Source organism: Eschrichtius robustus, chromosome 12, assembly GCF_028021215.1.
Source record: "Eschrichtius robustus isolate mEscRob2 chromosome 12, mEscRob2.pri, whole genome shotgun sequence".
In the NCBI taxonomy this organism is placed as follows: domain Eukaryota; kingdom Metazoa; phylum Chordata; class Mammalia; order Artiodactyla; family Eschrichtiidae; genus Eschrichtius; species Eschrichtius robustus.
In genome coordinates this window covers 41,256,590-41,276,774 of record NC_090835.1, presented here as the reverse complement: position 1 = coordinate 41,276,774, position 20,185 = coordinate 41,256,590, and the positions used below count along the sequence as shown (strand labels likewise).

General features: G+C 40.6%; 1 protein-coding gene across 2 annotated transcripts in view; it reads right to left on the bottom strand.

The window, feature by feature from the left end:
- Positions 1 to 965: 965 nt before the first annotated feature.
- Positions 966 to 20,185, bottom strand: part of SETD2 (SET domain containing 2, histone lysine methyltransferase) — a 117,246-nt gene continuing 98,026 nt past the window's right edge. For both annotated transcript variants that reach the window (XM_068556973.1, XM_068556974.1), the window contains exons 16-21: positions 15,714 to 15,848; positions 13,373 to 13,512; positions 9,841 to 9,952; positions 4,096 to 4,176; positions 2,134 to 2,235; positions 966 to 1,784 (exon numbers count right to left, since the gene is read on the bottom strand). In XM_068556973.1, coding sequence (XP_068413074.1) covers positions 1,623 to 1,784; positions 2,134 to 2,235; positions 4,096 to 4,176; positions 9,841 to 9,952; positions 13,373 to 13,512; positions 15,714 to 15,848 — 732 coding nt within the window. In that variant the 3' untranslated portion in view covers positions 966 to 1,622. The remainder of the gene's footprint in view (positions 1,785 to 2,133; positions 2,236 to 4,095; positions 4,177 to 9,840; positions 9,953 to 13,372; positions 13,513 to 15,713; positions 15,849 to 20,185) is intronic.

Genomic DNA, 20,185 nt, shown 5'->3' with positions numbered 1-20,185 from the left:
TGTGCTTGAGTTAAACAGTTTAAGGCTGCAGTACCATGGGAAAATACTTTGGCTACATTGTTAAATAGCATGTCTAATGATATGTCTTTAAAATAGGTGTTTTTCTCCTCTTTTCACAATTTCTTTAATACAAGGATATGAGATGAGTTACTGAGCCTCTCTGAACCTTAGTCTCCTCATCCGAACAGTGCCAATTCCTGTGCCTCCAGGTTGTGAGGATCAAAGGAGCACAACCTGAGCTCTAAGTGCCCAGCAGGCAGTGACTGTTCCAACTGCTGCCCACCCCACCCAATATCTGGCAGGCCACAGCCTCTTCCCCAAGGGCATTGCTGCAATGAGCAAAATCACCCCGGTGAGGAAGAGATGGTACCAGTCTGCAAAGATGGGCTGGGCCCCAGGCTGGCCTGAAACCTTTGGCCCTTCTCACTGCCCAGACAACTGGTCCATCAAGGATGGGGTGTGTCTCCACTGAGCTGTGTCCTCCAGAAGATGTCCGCTCTCATTACCTGAGCACTGTACCCCTTTATCGGGGTACTCCCTCTAGGATCCAAGCCCAGTGTCAGGAGGCATGGTGGGGAGTCAGGGAACCCAAACATCAAATGAGCATTCCTGTGGGCTCTGGGAACTCAAGTCTCTGGAGGGAAGAGGTTCATTCCCTTTCACCAGCCAAAAGGTACAAAGGGAAAGACAAGTGCCTTTCTCTTGACTGGTTTATTAACCAAAGTAAAGAAGCCCAGCGCCAGAGAGGGCGCAGGTCCACTTCCTTTGCTCAGGAATGCACGTGTAAGATGCCTACCTCAGTCACAGTGGGACCTGTGGGGAAGACCTGGGATAAACTCCAATCTCAAGGATTAATTTTGGACTTCACACACCTATGGCCACCACCTCTTTTCTCTCTCTGTGCCAACACTATAAACAAACATGCTTGACTAGCTTTTAGGGAACACACGTGCCAAGTTCTTTAATTGATTTTATTTTTTACATAAAAAGTTCAGTAAAAATTGGATAAAGTAAAGTGATTTTAAGCAGTAAATCAATCTTATCAACATAGCACAAGGCTGGCCGAAACCACAAGGCAGCCTGCTCTGGAATATTTACATGATAACAAATTAAACCTTGCAGGAGAACTTAAACCATCCTTACAAAGTCTTCTGTGATCCTAGCACGTAGAGGCTTAAAAGCAAAACAAAAACCAAAAACCAGGAAAAAACAAATTATTTTCAATATATTCACATATACATTAAAATATAATACAGATCGTCAGGGTAAGGGGTCGTGGGTGGGGATGCGCATGAGTCTGTGCGCTGACAGCACCGCCAAGGAGGAGACCCAGGCTTGAGAGTGGGGTCAGGCCTGGCCAGGGTCTCAGAAGGGAAGTCTCAAGGGCCTAAACCCTTGCCTCAGATGGCCTCTACCAACAGCTCACAACCAGGGACCGCTTGTTGTAGATGGAGCTCATTTTTGTGGCTTTCAGTTGAAATCTGCAGGTTTGAATTCCCCAGGGTGATGTGTCATCAGTAGCACAGCCCTGACAGTGGGGTGGGGAGAGAGGGCCTACGGGATTTCTTCTCCCCAGAGTCTCTCCTACCAGCTTGCCCGTCCTCCCACCCTGGCCCTGAAGGTCACTCTAATTCAGTGTCCTCTTTGGGTTTGTAAACAGCCCCAAACTTCTGCATGTACTTCTTAATGTACTCCTTGGTTTTGTGTTTCACATTCTCATTGCACTCCAGGTCCTCGGGGTTCTTACAGTACTTCAGCTCCTTATTCATAACGCCGTGAGTCAGCTGTCCAGGACACAGGAAGAGAGATCACAGCCACCAATCAGAGTGGAAATGATTTGAGAGGGGAAGGCCAGTCTGCTGCCTCGGGCCCCTTCTCACAAAGACCGGGAGGTGAACTGGAGGGGGAGGTTGGGGCAGGCTGGTGCTGGGATCACCAGAAAGGGGAAGCTCAGCTCTCAGACAACCGCTACCATCAAGTAGGGTACCCTCTCTTCCCAAACCTTCCCCCTCTGTTCCTGGGTCTCCAGCCTGGGCATATGTCAAGGAAAACCCACTTTTTATGATGAAAGGGGCCTTCTTAGAAGGCATAGTTTGCCCAGAACGTTGTCAGACCACAAGCAGGGGGGAATACCTTGCGAGCTAGGTGTTTGAAATCTTCAGTTGTGGTAATTCTTCCCACTTTGCAGTCAGGTTTCCGGTAAGGGTTCAGGCACTGGACGATGAACTGGGACATCTGCAGGTACGGGGAGAAGAGCACACTGCTCAATAGTCCAGAGAAGGCAAGAAAGTTGTACTGAGGAAATACTTAGAATAGGCAGTAAGCAGAGCCAGCCAATCCTTCCCTTTCCCTCACTCATGCTAGCTGGTGTGGACAGAAGAATGCTAGTATGCCAGTGGGATGTAAGAGAAAAGAATCCTGGGTCAGCCTCAAGAGGGAAAGGGCTCCCTTGGATGGACTTAGCAAGCCTCACTTGCAGATGGAGGGACAGAGCAGCAGGACTCCACGCTGAATCTCATGGCAGCCCCAGATTTCAGCTAACAAATCTCATGTTCTTGGCATAAAGAGACTGTAGCTAAATTCTCTGGCCCCTGGAGGCAGGGCAGAGAGGGCCTTTCTGTGCTACCGGGAGGCTCAGTGACTCCAGGAAATGCAGGCATTTTGTTACTGAAGGCTACTTAGATTCTGTAAGTGTTGTACTTCATTTGATTCATACTACATCAATGTGAAGCAGAGGGACACATGATATGACAGCTGGTTGGAGAACATCTGGGGTAAGACCCTTTTCAATACGCAAATTCCCATGTCCTCCTGAGCTATCTCTGTAGTGTCTGTCCTACCCAGTGGCTCTTGAAAGAGATCCAGGCACAGGATTTCTGCAAGTATTTGTGGCGCTAAGCCACAAAGTTGACCCCAGGGGAAAAAGGGAGTGAGGAGGTCAGTGATAGCCACTTCACCAGGGAGCACCATGAACAGGGTCTACCCATCCCTGGAAGTCAGTGAGTTTTCAGACATTCAAAGAACAAGGCTATATTACAAGGTAGGCACTAAATAAACAGCTGCTAGTTGGCTGGGCTGAAATGCCAATAATCACAAAGCGACAGTGAGAAACTTAAGTTTTAACCCTAGAGAAGGCTTTTTACTCAAAATTTTTCTGTGGTCTCCTGCTTCCATACTCTCTCCCTTCAATCCATTTCCCCAAATAAAATAGGGGATTTCATTATTCCCAGCTTAAAATCCTGCAATACTCCCTGCAACTCACAGTACAAAGCAGCACAATACTGTGCAGCCTCATCTTCCAACACCCCTCACGTACCGGGTGCTACAGCCCACAGATTCCCTGAAAGGGATGACGCCTTCTTCTGCCTCTGTACACTCTACTGCCTGAATTACATCCCTCCTGATCTATCTGGCTAATTCCTACCCCTGATTCAAGAGCCCTTCCTGACACCCTGAACAGAGACCTCCAAGCCCTATCGTGGCACATTCCTCACACAGCTGCCATTACTTTTTTTTTTTTTTTTAATGCCATTACTTATTTACAGGTCTACTTCCTCCAAGAGACAGACTATGAGCCCCTTCAGTGAACAAAGACTGGAGTTTAGAATCTGGATGCCCTGAGGCAGAAAACGTTAGTGTCTTGAGAGCTGTACTGCACTTCCAGCAGCATAAAGAGGAGCTGCTTTCTCCCAGTCACTTGAGGATTAGGCAGCCACCAATGAGATATCACAGAAAAAGAAATGGACTTGGAGCCAGAGGGCCGAGTTCAAGTCTTCTGTCCAGAGCTTGCCTTCTCTTAACCTCAAGAGCTCCTCCACCAGCATAAGAGGAATGACAATTCCGGTCTTGCCTACCTCACGCGCTGTTGTGGGGATAAAATGATATAATGGATATGAAAGTGCTTATTATCCCACTGTAAAGGACCATACCAATATGTCATCACATAACAACTACACAGTCCAATCACAGAAGCAAGGGAACACCCAAAGGCAGGGCCACCTAGTACTACAAACAGCTGTGCACACTTAGGATGAGAAAGAAAGAGTCTCAGTTTAAGCCTTCAGAACTTAGTGTCCACATCCCACCAAACCTTACCTCTTTTCTGAATACTTCTTTGCTTTTCTTAGCCAGCTCACTGGAGGTGTCTGCTTCTGCTGTCTTAGGCTTTTTTGAGGTCTAGAAATGGAAAACACCACAGTGTGGGAATGAGAGGTCAGGTCAGTGATGCCCTGCTCTTCCAGAACCTCCCTTCTTTCCCGCAACTGGGATGCCTGACTCTTGGTATTAGAATCTTAAAGGGACATGGCCTGGAGTCAACTTAGCTGCTGTTACCACTCTCACTTCATGTTTAAATCTTGTCATCTGGCACTGGCCTCGCTCCTATAAACCAAGTTCTAATTCTCTACCCTAAGTGAAAGCTACATCCTTGATGTAGCTAAACATTTGTTTCAGGGTCACCTTCTCTGCAGAGAAATGTGCTGTGTGATTTGGACCACTCAGGTCCCTGTTCTGAGCTGCAGTATCCCACACTGTCAAGAGAGGCCCAGTCTCAACGGGCTCCACCTCTCCTGTCTCTGACATTCTAGGACTCCTGGACAAAGGCAAAATGCTTTAGCCACACAACCATGGTCCAAATACCATGCTCCTCATCCAAGTCCCCTAGACTGTAGGAGACAGTCTCAGCATGCAAGAGACGCTCCTTAAAGGTTGGTATCCTCGGTTCAGGAATGGAAAGACTAAAGAGGTATCAAGGTGTTGCGGGGGAGGAGATGAGGGTCATGCAAGTCAGTGAACAGATGAGTAGATCCTAAGACAGAAGATACTCTGTCCCAAGATGCTAAGATGATGACAAACCTAGGAATGCTCCCTTCCAGCACTGCAAGGGGGAGGCTGCCAGTCCCCCTGCCCCCCGCCTGGTTAGGCACTGCTGAGAGGTGAGGGGCCAGCAGCCCTGGCATTCAGAGCACCTGCCATCAAGGCCATCTCCCCATACCTTTGCTCACCACCAGTCATCAAGCCCCTTCCTAGTAAATGTACTTTTCCATGGAAAAGATTATGAGCATTCCCCTTTGAATGCAACTCACTTCAGATGGATGTAGAAGCAGTTGGCATTACAGGTACTTCATTTTTTTGCTAGCTGCTTAGAGCACAAAATTATTTCAACCTACCCCCACTTCTGATTCCTCTCTTTCCAGAAACAGTATGAAGGTGCTGGTGATGAAGGGACTGTTCAACTCCCTCTGCTCCGGACTGGCTCCAGAGAAAGGTGGCACTCCCCTGGCTTTTGGGCTTCTATACATCAGCTTTCCCTGACTTGTTATAAAAGCTTTGCGTATTTTCTACTTTTCTACTTTCTTTCTGTGGCTGTGGGAGCAGGAAAGGGAGGGCAGGGTAGAAAGCACATACAGATTCTACCTCTGGTTTTAGGAAACAAAACGCAAATAACTCTGTTTTCAAATGTTTTGCTTTGATATTTTGTGGTTATTTTTTCTAGCAGTAGAGCGTGGGTGTGCTTCACAATAAGACCTCATGTAGCAAGGGATCAAGAATTGCCTGAATAAGCCAAGGTAATTTCAACACACCCTCAGCTGCTGTCTTGTGGATCTCAGAAATGAGTAGCAGCAGCAATGAGTACAGAAAGCCCCTTAAGGTATAACAATGATCTCAAGGCTCTGGCTCCTATAGAAGAGGCCAGGCTCTCAGTGAGGGCACTGTGTAAACAGGAATGTTCTGCTTCGCTCTGAATGGGGTATGTGTTCAGAAAGCTAAATAATTCCAGTGCATTTCTAATTTAATCTCTGATGTGGTGAGGTTGTAGGGCTTTAAAAACACACAATCCCCTGAGCTCTCTCTAGGAGCTTTCCTGGTCCAGAAGAAGTTGAGGTATCAGAAACACTACACATGATTCAACCTAAATTCTGCAACACACGAACCTGTACACACCAGTTAAAAGGTTAAGAAAGAAAGATCCTTGAAAATAATAAAAACTCAGTATATTCTGTTTTGAAGTTGCTGCCACCTTTGGTAACAAAAAGAGCAAAATAATTTCAGTTTGGTTCTAGATCAGGAACTATACACCACACCTTAGTTTTGTCAAATGAGGCATGGGAGAGGGCGTGCAGGAAGTGAGAGGACAGGAACAAATCATCTCTATGACACTTCCAAGAAACTGGCAGGCCATGCCTTGCCTCTTCCATATCCACTTGTTTGCTTAGCCCCAAATGATGCCTCTCAGATGCCTTTGCATGCATCTTCAACATCTCCATCCTTAGGTTCCTCACTTTGCCTAAACTATTAAAATAGTCTTCAATCTGATCTCCAATGCTACCAATCTCACCTTTTCAAATGGGCCTGTTTCACTCAAGGGACACATATTTGATTGCCTGTCTTGCTGCTTTAAAAGCATTCACTGGCTTTTAAGCATACAATAATCACATTGGTAGGACACCAAGATCTTAGACAATTTAAATCTGACCTACTTTTCCATATTTTTGTCTTGCTCACTACCTACCCCATATGTATCCAAATTCCCACCATAACCAAATTATTTTTATTGTTCCCTATATAGGCTCTGTCTTGTACTGACTTTATACCTTTGCAAAAACGGCTTTATTTGCCCAGAATCCTCTTTCTTGCTCACCTTAGCTATAGGTAAAATCATGTTTTCTGTGACATATCACTAGTGCATTTTCTTAGACCATTAATCACTGTGTTCCCATAGCATTCTGTACATACTTCTACTACAGCAATTATCCTGTTGTGTTCTTGGTTTATAGATGTGGTTATTTCCTTAGATTGAACTTCATGAAGATTAGTACTCAGATTTATTTCTCTTTCTATCTGTAATACCTTACACAAGGCCTGTGAATTAATGAGAATTTACAATGTTACAGTCTTCATCTCCAAGGGCTTTAAAATCTAAATGAAGGCCCTAAAGACAAAAAAAAAAAAAATTGGAGCAGAAGGAATAAACACATAACCCACAGGCATCCTTCTCCTGTCTGAGATGCTAGCTAGGTGAATACAGTAGTAAACTGGTTAGGAAGGTTAGATCCAAATAAGTCCCTGGCTATCCAAGTCAGACTAGGTCCTAATGATAGAGACAATGGTCTAGAAAGAAATCCAAAGACTGACACCTCAAGCCTTCAACTTGTGCATCATGGCAAGGTTGGTTGGAATATCAAAACTCATTTGTTCCTTCATAAACTATCAAAGGGTTAATAACAAAATAGATGACTTCATTTATATTTTCTCATTAGAAATACAAGAAAAGGTAAAGCTGACAAGCCAGAGACAAAAGCCTAAGAAGCTAAGAGAGTGAATGAACATCCAGATAGTTTTTTTACTGGAAGAACATGACAGTTACGGGGTTTTTTCCCTTAGGTACCTGTCCCTATAAAAACTCTCCCACAGAAACTTCATACACTGCCGGTAGAAATGTACAATGATATAGCAACTTTAGAAAACAGTTTGACAGTTTCTTAAAAAGTTAGACATAGACTGTCTAACTTTGACCCAGCAATTCCACTCCTAGGTATCTACCCAAGAGAACTGAAAATGTATATCCAAAGATTTGTACACAATTGTTCATATACCATTATTCATAACAGCCAAAGAGTGGAAACAACCCAAATGTCCATCAACTGGTGAATGGATAAATAAAATGTGGCACATCTAACAATCGGATATTATTCAATGCTAAAAAGAAATGAGCTACCAAGCCATGAAAAGGCATGGAAGAACCTTAAATGTATATTGCTAGGTGAATGAAGCAAATCTGAAAAGGCTACAAGTCCAAATATGTGACATTCTATAAAAGGCAAAACTGGAGACAGTATAAAAGATCAGAGGTTGTCAGGGATAGGGATGGGGATGGGGGGAGGCGGGGACAGAGGACGAGATGAATAGGGGGAGCACAGAGGATTTTCAATGCAGTGAAACTATTCTGTAGACGATAATGGTGGATACATGCCATTACACATTTGTCAAAACCCACAGAATGTACAATACCAAGAACACTAATGCGAACTACAGACTTTGAGTGATAATAATGTAGATTCACTGATTGCAATAAATGTACCATACTCTGGCAGGCTGTTGATAGTGGAGGACGCTACGCATGTGTGATGACAGGGGGTGTATGGAAACTCTGTACTTTCTGCTCAAATTTAAAGGGAACCTAAAACTGTCTGAAAATAAAATATATTAAGAAAAAGAGGTATATAAGGACCTTTTCAGACAAACAAAAATGAGAGAGCTCATCACAATTAGACTTGAAATACTCAAAATATTAAAGGAAATTCTTCAGACTGGGACTTCCCTGGTGGTCCAGTGGTTAAGAATCCGCCTTCCAATGAAGGAGACACAGGTTCGATCCCTGGTCAGGGAACTAAGATCCCACATGCCACGGGGCAACTAAACCTGCACACTGCAACCACTGAGCCCACGTGCCATAACTAGAGAGAAGCCCGTGCACTGCAACAAAGAGCCCGCACACCTCAACGGAAGATTCCCACATGCCGCAACTAAGACCTGACGCAGCCAAATAAATAAATTTTTTAAAAAGTGGATAGAATTTATAAAAAAAAAAAAAAAAAGAAGGAAATTCTTCAGACTAAAGGAATGCTAAATATAATGCTGAAGAAAGAAAAACATTTCCCCCAAAGTGAATAAAATATAAAAGGAGGTATGGATTTGTTTCCACTTTCTTTCTCCCATTCCTTCCTTCCCTCTTCCACCTCTTTCCACTGACTTAACTAGTTAAGTGTCTCTTATTTTCAAAATTAAATACTATTCAAATCTTAGAGCATAGATATATTGTCTTTGATTTCATTCAAGACACCACATCCTTGGAGACAGTGAGTCCTGTTCCAAGTGGAAAAGGATAAAAATTTTTAATTCAAGCATTGAGAGTCACACTGATTTACATGACCTCTAATCCTGATTACTCTCTTGTTAGAAGGAGAGATGAGGAATAAGCTATTTCGCTTTACTCTAGAATAGTATTTCCAGAGTAAAATATCTCAGTTTCAAATCTTAAAAAAAGGGGGGGCCCAGTTATACTTTTTTGGTGAGGTTTTAATGCAACCAGTTTAACTTCTTTCCAGACCCACCAATCCCAAAATGGCAGGACATTAAAGCAGACTAAGAAAGACTGCAGTTAAACAGAAAAAACACATTTAAAAGAAACATAACATTAAGAAGAATGCTGTAATCTACAGGGAAAGAGCTAAGATATATTAAAGGAAGTTATAATGGAATAAGAATACTATGATTATATTTGTATGTTTAAAATGAAAAGAAAGAAAAACACCTGTGTGTGTTTTCCATAAAGGTCTGGAAGAACATACAACAAAGCAAGGTTTTGCAACTTTGGCACTACTGACATTTGGGCCAGTTCTTTGTTGTGGGGGATTATCCTGTGCACTCTAAGATGTTTAGTGGCTTCTCCGGCCTCCGTACACACTAGAAGCTAGTAGCATCTCCACAGCTGTAACAACCAAAAATGTCTCTAAATATTATCAAAAGTCTCCTGAGGAGCAAAACTGCTCTTGGTTGAGAACCTGTGCACTAAAAAGTTAACAGTATTTATCTCCGGAGAGGGAAGTATGATGAAAGGGGAGCAACTAAATAGAAATTAAGGGCTTTTATTTTTTGTTCTATATACCATACTTCTGTATTGTTTGCACGTCCTACCACCTCCAAGCATTTTTTTATATGCATAATTCTCCAGAACAATAAGAAAAATAGAATTCCAAGATAACGTGGCTACTGACTCTACAAAATGACAAGACAAAGAATCCCAAATGATCAGGAAACATATCTGTAAGCCACACTCACCTTCATGGGATTTTCATCATATGTTGGGGTTCCCAGGTCCATCTCAGCTTCATGCTCAAGGCTGGCATCATCTCCTGGGCTTTCCCAAGTAGGAGGATCCCACTGAGTCTGCCTAGAAGAAGGTAAGAACAGCCATGCTGTCATGGCCAGAAAACAGAGAACTCTGGCATATGTATCTCTGCTCATGTATACATAATATACAACATGCAATGAAACATAGAACAAGTCAGCTCCATAAGACAGAGACATTCTTCCCAGCAGCAATGATTCTATCCCAGAGACATACATTGTTTTTAGCCCACTGTATTTCTGTAGCCAATGCTGTGGCAACATTTGCTGGGTATCAAAGACAACAGTAAAACCAAACATCTTTGTCTCTCACCTGACTATTAATGTCCTGAAAACAGGATTCAGCAAAGTCTAAGGAAAGTACATGGAGTAGGTGCCTGCCTATGCCACCCCTCTGCAGGTGATCAATCATGACTGTACCTAGCATGTACCCGGAGCAAAATAAAATAAATCACAACACCCTCCTCACAATCCTTGATCATGTGAGAAAACTGTTTCTTGCCTTAGGAGTCTTCTTGTTTGTAGTTTTGCCCCTCTGGCTTGATGACTTACAGCATGGAAAAGATGTACAGGTTAAAACCTTGTGCCCTCTGCTAAAAATATTTTCAGCTGGCTACAAAAAAAGAGCTCAATCACGTTAACTCTTTGCATGTTTTTTTTTTTTTTGGCCACGCCGCGTAGCTCTTGGGGAAATTAGTTCCCGACCAGGGAATTCCCTCATTGCATGTTTATGGCTGTTTTGAAAGTTAGCAGGCAAAGGTGGTTTTGTTTTTTTTTAAGCTAGATCTGTGAAGTAACATGTGGAAGTAAGGAAATTCTATTCGGGAGTCAGAAGTCAGCTGTCACAGGAAATGCTCTAAGGGGAATCACTTAAAACGTCAAAAGCCTCCAAGAAGCTAGCGACGTATCTGACAGGTCTATCCTGCCATTACAGTCCTGTGCTTTCCTACCACAGCAATCTTTAGTTAGCAACATTAAAGGCATTTGATGTAAATCAGTTTTGCAGATGATTATGAAAATAGGTTTATCTCTGACCGATAGAACTAATTATAAAATGGGCTCAAGATTTCTATTGTAATCAAAGAACCACAAGCAGCTGTGGGTTTTATTATGGGAATTAAACAGAGCAGGAGGTATTAATGCTCTTAGGTGCTAGTTAAGGAAAACCTAGAAAAAAAGATGGAAAAATTACACACATAAATAAGAAATACAATTTTTTTTTTTTTTGAAAAGTGATAGTCCATTAAAAAGCTTGCTTTGGTATTGAAAAAACAAAGTTCTGGTAAAATTTGCAGACACTGGTTTTTAAAGTCACAACACTTTCAGTCAGCAGCATAACAAAGGCTTGTTTTTTTGTTTTTTTTTGGCTGCACTGGATCTTCATTGCTGCGCGTGGGCTTTCTCTAGTTGCGGCAAGCGGGCTTCTCATTGCAGTGGCTTCTCTTGTTGTGGAGCACAGGCTCTAGGCATGCAGGATTCAGTAGTTGCAGCACGCGGGCTCAGTAGTTGCGGCACGCGGGCCCTAGAGCTCGCAGGCCTCAGTAGTTGTGGCGTGTGGGCTCATTAGTTGTGGTGTGCGGGCTCTAGAATGCAGGCTCAGTAGTTGTGGCGCACGGGCTTAGTTGCTCCGCGGCATGGGGGATCTTCCCGGACCAGGGATTAAACCCATGTCCCCTGCACTGGCAGGGGGATGCTTAACCACTGTGCCACCAGGGAAGTCCCAAGGGCTTGTTTTATAAATGTATTTTTATGGGAGTAATGAAGACCTTTCTAAGTAGAATACATAAAGGGAAAATATCTGACTGCATGAAATTTTTAACTTCTTCATGTCACAAGACATTACAAACAAAAACATTTGCAATATTCTTGATAAAGAGATTAACAATGCTGAGAGAAAATGGGTAGATGCCCCAAACAAACAATTCACAAAAGATACAAATAGCCAATAATCTAAAGAAGACGTTCCATCTCAAAAATAAAAGAATTGAAAATAAGATTTCTCATCTACTATTTTACATGAGTTAAAGAACCTACATGAAGAAAAAGGCACTTTTGTGTACCTTTTGTGGGAGTCTAAATTGGTACGATTTTTTTTTTTAATGGTAAGCTGACAATACTTACCAACTTAAAATGTGTATCTCTTTTGATCAAGTATTTTGCCTCTAAGAATCTGCCTGAAGAAGGCAGTAAGATTAGTATTAGTGTCTGTAAGGATGTCCAGGTTTAGAGTTATATATAAAATAGTGAAAATCCATCAATCAGGGTGGGTTAAACAAAATTTGGTATAGCCATACAGAAGAGCAGGGGTTAGGCAAACTTCTTCTATAAAGGATCAGAGAGTAAATACCCTTGACCTTGTGGACCAAATGATCTCTGTCACAACTAGTCTACTGTCATTGGAGTATGAAAGTAGCCATCAACAATTCCTAAATAAATGGGTGTGGCTGTGTTCCAAAAAAACTTTATTTACCAAAACAAGTAGCCCATGGACATAGTTTGCTGAGCCCTGCAACAAATATGCAAGTATTAAAAATAATGTAATTTTTCATTAATTGATACAGAAAGTTCTATAAATAGATTGGTAAACAAAGCAGATGACAAAACATGCACCCCAATAACTCACATTATATACCAATGAATACATACATACACACACAGAAAACACATATATTCACATTATATACCAATGAATACATACATACACACACAGAAAACACATATATTCACATAAAGCTATCTGCCTAAAATATATTCTTTTAATTCTCAGAAAAAGATAAATCAGGTTTTTTACATAAATTGCAGGAGTCATCAAACTATGGCTCACGAACCAAATAAAGTTTTATTGGAACAGAGACATACCCATTCATTTATGTATTGTCTATGGCTGCTTACACAACAATAGAAGAACTGAACAGTTGTGACAAAGAATGTTTGGCAAGCAAAGCCTAAAATATTTATTATCTGGCCTTTTACAGAAAAGGTTTGCCCATGACCCCTGATTATCTACAATGTTAGATGAAGTCATTACCATTTTCTAAAAAAATTCCTTAGTTCCCCTGGTGGCACAGTGGTTGGGACTCCGCGCTCCCAACACAGGGGGCCCCAGTTCAATCCCTGGTTAGGGAACCAGATCCCACATGCTGCAACTAAGAGTTCACATGCCTCAACTAAGGAGGCCGCCTGCTGCAACTAAGACCTGGCACAACCAAATAAATAAATAAAATAAAATAAATTCCTTAGTTTTCTCCAAGAGTCTTGCAGATTAAAAACACCAGAACATACCTAAAAAGGACCAAAGTCTAACATATGTCATAACATTTATGATGGGATTCTGGAAAACCAGCAGCCCTCAGGCACAGTTAACAGCTAATAAAGAGTCTATAACCATAAAACTCCCCTTACAGTGGCAGCTTCTTTGACCAACTGAAAGCTGATTTGGGGGTGCTCAGACAGCAATTCTTACCTTGTGATCACATGGTAGTAGTAAATCTTCCCTTCTGGGTCTCGGGCTGTCTTCCAGTTGGGAGGTAAGACAATGGTTTTTGGTTTGGGAGGAGATGGGGGTGGTAAATCCAGGAGATTATTTGTCACAACCATTTCAGGCTAAAAAGACACACAAGTTCTTGATCAGTGACATTTCTTTTAATCTGGCTGAAAAGGACAAAAATAGTCTACTTAAGCAGTATGTAAAAACACACATCTACCTCTTCTTTTAAAAAAAGATAAAAAGTAAAGGTACAATCTGGGAAATGATCAGAGACAGTGTATACGAAGAGCTTTAGGGATCTATCAGAAAATTCACAGCAGGCTCCGAGTTCACCATCCAATACACCATATTTTAAAATATTCAGCAGCTCATTAACTAGAACAATATTTTTCAACCTTAAAAAAAACCAATGCTAAATGGCATATAACCAACTCCAAGATACCAGTTAGCTGAATGGGCTTTAGATAGAAGCAAATATGATAGAATGTTAACATTTATCCATTATATATTTTTTGTAATGTTTGAAACCTCATATTTATATTTAAAAAATATAGAAATGGGTGAACAGCTTTTTGTTTTTTAGTTTAATTGAAAAATTTTTTCAAATAAATAGCTTTTAAAAATTTAATGCCACATTTTGAAAAACATAAAAACTTCATAATCACTGTTATAAACTGAATTGTGCTTCCCCCAAATTCATATGAAGCCCTAACCCCCAGTGTGATTGTATTTGAAGACAGCACCTTTCAATAGGTAATTAAGGTTAAATGAGGTCACGAGAGTGTGGCCCTAACGCAACAGGACTGGTGTCCTTATAAGAAGTGGAAGAGGCATCAGGGAATGGGCGCAGAGAAAAGACCAGGTGAGGGCACAGTGAGAAAGCAGCCATCTGCAAAACAGGAGCAGCCTCAGGAGACAGCAAACCTGCTGACACCTTGGTTTTAGACCTGCAGGCTCCGAGACTATAAAAAATGAATTTGTTAGTTAAGCTACGTAGTCTGTGGTATTTTGTTAAAGCAGCTCTAGTAAATTGATGATATAATCACGATAAGGATATATACCCTTAATTGTTCATTCTATGTAAGCCAGTTAATAAAGAAAAAAATTTCCAACTTTACCCTTGCTTGAGCAGTTAAAGCGGAACCTGAGATCCCAGGCTCAGATAAAACATGGCCACTTTTAAGCAAACCTAAGTCTCCGAGCATGGCTGCTTTGTGAATACCCCCCAAGCCTTACTTCACAGAGCTGCTTTTTGTTGGCCCCACTTAAGTTTCACTTCCTCCATTCCTGTAGTCCTCTATCTAGCCTATAAGGTGATCTCTTTTCCCTAAGCTTTCGTGTCACTTAAGAATATTCCAAATTATTCAATATCTACTAGATTACCAATCCTTCTCCAATTTGGGAATAATTTTTTCCCCTCCTCAAATTCTATCTGCATATTTCATGACACTAAACGTTGACTACTTTTAGTATTATTCATTGTGATCCTCATCTCTCTTACTGGAATGTCAGCTTTTAAGCACAGGAATGGAATCTTACGTTTGTTTTCAAAATGCCTAGAAGGACCCAATTCATAGCAAGCCCTCAAATACCTGCCATACACACTGTCTTATTTCTAAGTGTTTCACATGTAGTCTTTTTACTCCATCTCCACCAACTGCCCTACTTATCGAAAAGCCACCATCACTCACCAGAATGCAACAAGAGCCTTCTCTGGAATTGTCAGTATTCTAAACTGCTAATTTGGTCATGTTTAGTTTCTCAACTGCTTCTAGTGCCAGCTCCTATTTCCCATTTCATCTAAAAACAGCATTTCATCAAGATTTCATCATATCCTTCTACATATGTTGCAGAATACCAAAAGCTTCTTTCAATATATATTGTACAACATGTAAAGTGAACTATATCATTCAATTTTATATCTCTAGTCCTCAGTACAGTATCATAGTCTAGTTCTCCATAAATAATGATGGAGCTAGTCTAGAAAACTATTACTTCAGAAATTCATAGCAAAGTATAAGAATACAAGATCAATCAGTTTAAATTACAAATAAAAAGGATCCTAAGGGCAAAGTACATATAAATTAACATAGCTGTAAGTTCCACAGAATTTTTTTTAATTGACAAAACTGTGGAGTAGTGCTCCCTCAGGGTACACAGGCACTTGAGTGAAACTGGCGACTACAAAAATTTTTATAAAAAACAAACAAACAAAAAAGGAGTAAAAAAACCCCCTAACTAAACCAAACAAAAAGTAATCTTTCTAAAGATAAGGTAGGTAGCCAAGGAGAGTTTTAGCAACCAAAATATTTCTTACTGGCTGTAAGGGCTGAGGCTGCCCTGGTGCAACTATTGTAGTCACGGCTGTGGCTGGCTGTACCACCACTCCTTGTGGGTGAGCTGTGAAAATCTGTTGTCCCTGGATGTACTGAAGACTTGGCTGGGCATAACTCTAAAAGATAAAATGAAGAAATTCACAATTTATAGTTTTCTAGCTCTTAATAAGCAGTATCTGACTTTGAAGTTGACAAATCTTATTGGAAGATACATCCATTAATTTTTTTTTAACTTTCAATGTGAATATTTTACTACAAATGTGTAAAACAATCTTTTACTTCGAACTTTTTTTCTTTTTTGAATAATTCCCTAAGTCATTTACTTACTTTGATTTTACTTTATCATAAAAAGTTAGAAAACTTTTTTGAGGCGGAGGTGGGGATGGGGGTGGGGTGGAGTACTCATGAAACCCGTCCAATTGTTTGGCTTCAATGAGACTTGAATAACAACTGAAGTGCTACTCCTAGGATATCTGAGAAAGAGCTCCACACAATGCTCTTTACAGAGAGCATTTTAACTACCAATTCCTAATAACTAACAGCTTGTTTTGACCAGAAAAGGTCAAAAGGAGTGATCCACAGTAGAGGAAGTTGAAGGTGATCAAATTTTAAACTAGTTTTCTAGCTTTTTGTAGGTTTCTATAAGAAAGACAGCAGAATTCAATGTATCTAAAATCCTTATGACACACTGATTTATATACATAGTGCTTTATCAAGCAGAAAAGCCCTTTTGCATATATTATCTCACTCAATCCTGACCACCATCAGAGGTGGGTGTATCTCCCACACCTGGAGTTATACAACAAATAAGTACCATGGCTAGCTAGGACTTAAACCTACTCTGAAATTACGATAGAAAAACTGTTTAAAGAAGTGACAAGAAGTCCTGAAAACAACCTTGTTTTGTTAAAAGGTGATGACTACCAAGGAGCTGAACAGATACGTATTTAAGGACAGATTTTTTTTTTTTAATATTTATTTATTTATTTATTTAATTTATTTTTTGGCTGCACTGGGTCTTCATTGCTGTGCACGGGCTTTCTCTAGTTGCAGCGAGCAGGGGCTACTCTCCGTTGTGGTGCGTGAGCTTCTCATTGCAGTGGCTTCTCTTGTTGCGGAGCACAAGCTCTAGAGCGCAGGCTCAGTAGTTGTGGTGCACGGGCTTAGTTGCTCCGCAGCATGTGGGATCTTCCCGGACCAGGGCTCGAACCCATGTCCCCTGCATTGGCAGGCGGACTCTTAACCACTGCGCCACCAGGGAAGTCCCTTAAGGACAGATTTTGACCCTATAAACTGAGATTCTATCAGGTAAAATGATTCAGAAGTATTAATTGATAAGTACTCAAAATACAAAATATAATCAAAATATAATTATTCCAAATGATACCAGTAAAGACCCAAGGAGTCTGAATAGGTAAATATAGCTGCCCAGCAGATTTCTGGATGAATAATTACTGAGAAGACACACAGAAAGAGGAAGAATACAATACATGATTCAGTATTGCAAACAGCTTAATCTACACATATCATAAACCAGATTCAATGCTAACTGTCAAAGCAGAACTGTCAGAATAGTATCACGAAGCTGAGAGAAAAATGTATACCTTAGAAATATTTTCATCTCTAGGTATTTGGATACAAGATGGGAAATATGTGCAACATCAAAAATTTTGTAGAAATTTATCTCCTCACCTAACTCCTGTCCCAAAGCCTGAAATTTGATTAAATCCAGAACACTTTTCAACACTGACATATAACCAGACAATACTGAATCAGAAGTCAGTACCAAAGAAGTATTAGCAACAAAGATGACCAAATACTGCTTAACAAATTAAAAAGCATACTCTAAAGATAAAATATAAATAATTCTTAAAGTTCTACTTTAACTTTGATAAAATAAACCATAAAACAAAACATATCTAACCGGGCTCTATTCTATGATCACCAATTTATCTGGAAAGTTAAGTTTCCAAGGAAGTTTCTAAGGGCCAACGCCCAGAAGGAAGCATCCTCAAGAGGCAAGTTACTGTGCATGTAGGAGGTTAACACATATGTGCTGGTAACCCTGATTCTGAGTAGAAACAGTTTCTGGGAGGCTGAAGAGGACAGATGGATAAATTGGAATTTTCCCAACCCACTAAGCCAAACACCAGATACTGTAACGAATCCCAAATTTAATTTCTTTCTGACCCACTCTCCTAATCTAATCGATTGGCAAATTCTGTTGGCTCTGAATTTTTTATATATGTATGTACATGTGTATGTGTATCTGTATGTATGAGTTTATATATATGTGTGTATGTATATATATATATAAAAATACATAAAAATAAAATCTGATCATTTCTTACATCTCTCCTTCTACTATTCCAGTATAAGTGGCCATATTCTCTTGCCTAGATTATTCAACAGTCTTTTAACTGATCTCCCTACTTCTGCCCTTGACTCCCACAATCTCTTCACCCAGAGCAATCACAGTGATTCTCTTAAAATACGTCAAATCATGCCAGTCTGCTGTAACTGCTCCAGTGGATTTTCACATTATTTACACTAACAGCCCAAATCCTCACAAAGCCCTGACCATCTTGTTCCTACCCAAGGCCTTGACCTCATTTCCTACTACAGGTATACCTCAGAGATATTGTGGGTTCAGTTTCAGAACATGCAATAAAGTGAATATTGCAATAAAAAGTGAATCACATGAATATTTTGGTTTCCCAGCACATATAAAAGTTATGCTTCACTATACTGTACTCTATTCAGTGTGCAGTAACATTAGGTCTAAAAAACAATGTACATACCTTAATTTAAAAATGCTTTACTGCTTAAAAATGCTGACCATCCTCTGAGCCTTCAGAGAGTCATGATCTGTCTGCTGGTGGAGGGTCTGGCCTCGATGTTGATGGCTGCTGACTGGGTGGTTGTGGCAATTTCTTAAAATAAGACAATGAAGCTTTTGCCACATTGACTGACTCTTCCTTTCACCATTTCTCTAGAGTATGTGATGCTATTTGATAGCATTTTACCCACAGTAGAACTGCTTTCAAAATTGGAGTCAATCTTCTTAAACTTGCCTCTGCTTTATCAACTAAATATATGTAATATTCTAAATCCTCTGATATCATTTCAACAATCTTCACAGCCTCCTTACCAGGCGTAGATTCCATCTCAAGAAACTACTTTCTTTTTTGCTCATCTGTAAGAAGTAACTCTTCATCCATTCAAGTTTTATCATGAGACTGCAGCAGTTCAGTCACATCTTCAGGCTCTGCTTCTAATTTTAGTTCACTTGCTATTTCTACCACATCTGCAATTACTTCCACCACTGAAGTCTTCAACCCCTCCAAGTTATCAATTAGAGTTGGAATCAACTATATCTTCTGGATAACTTGCTGCAGTTTCTACATGAGCACTTGCTGCTTCACCTTGCACTTTAATGTTGCAGAGATGGCTTCTTTCCTCCAACCTCATGAACCAACCTCTGCTAAGCTTCAAACTTTTCTTCTGCAGCTTCCTCCCCCATCTCAGCCTTCATAGAACTGAAGAGAGTTAGGGAACTGGTTCTGGATTAGGCTTTGGCTTAAGGGAATGTTGTGGCTGGTATGATCTTCTATCCAGACCACTAAAACTTTCTTCATATATATCAGCAATAAGGCTGATAAGACTATTTTGCTTTCTTATCAATTTCCTTCAAGAACTTTTCCTTTGCATTCACAATTTGGCTAACTGGCACAAGAGGCCGAGCTTTTGGCCTATCTCAGCTTTCAACCTGCTTTCCTCACTAAACGTCATCATTTCTAGGTTTTGATTTAAAGTGAGAGACGTACGACTCTTCCTTTCACTTGATATTTAGAGGCCATCGTAGGGTTATTAATTGGCCTAATTTTAATATTATTTTGTCTCAGGGAGTAGGGAAGCCCAAGGAGAGGGAGAGAGATCGGAAAATGGCCAGTCGGCAGAGCAGGCAGAACACAACATTTACCGATTAAGCTCGCTGGCTTATATGGGCTCAGTTCATGACACCCCAAAACAATTACAATAGTAATGTCAAAGATCACTGATCACAGCTCACCGTAACAAATATAATAATAATGAAAAAGTCTGAAATAGTGCAAAAATTATCAATTTGTGACACAGAGACATGAAGTAAGCAAATGCTGTTGGAAAAATGGTGCCAACAGACTTAATTTGACACAGGGTTGCCACAAACCTTCAATGTGTAAAAAATGCAGTATCTGCAAAGCACAATAAAATGAGGTGTGCCTGTACTGTCACCTTAACTCATTTAGAAAAGGAAGGGCTTCACAATTATATCACACATTTTGAATGACAAACATTTCATATCCTGATTTTGAAAAAAAAAATTTAAAAGCTAGATCAAAATACTAATTTTGAGAACAACTGTCAACAGGATGAAACATGTTATCTTCAGAGTGATCAAGAGGTTAAACAC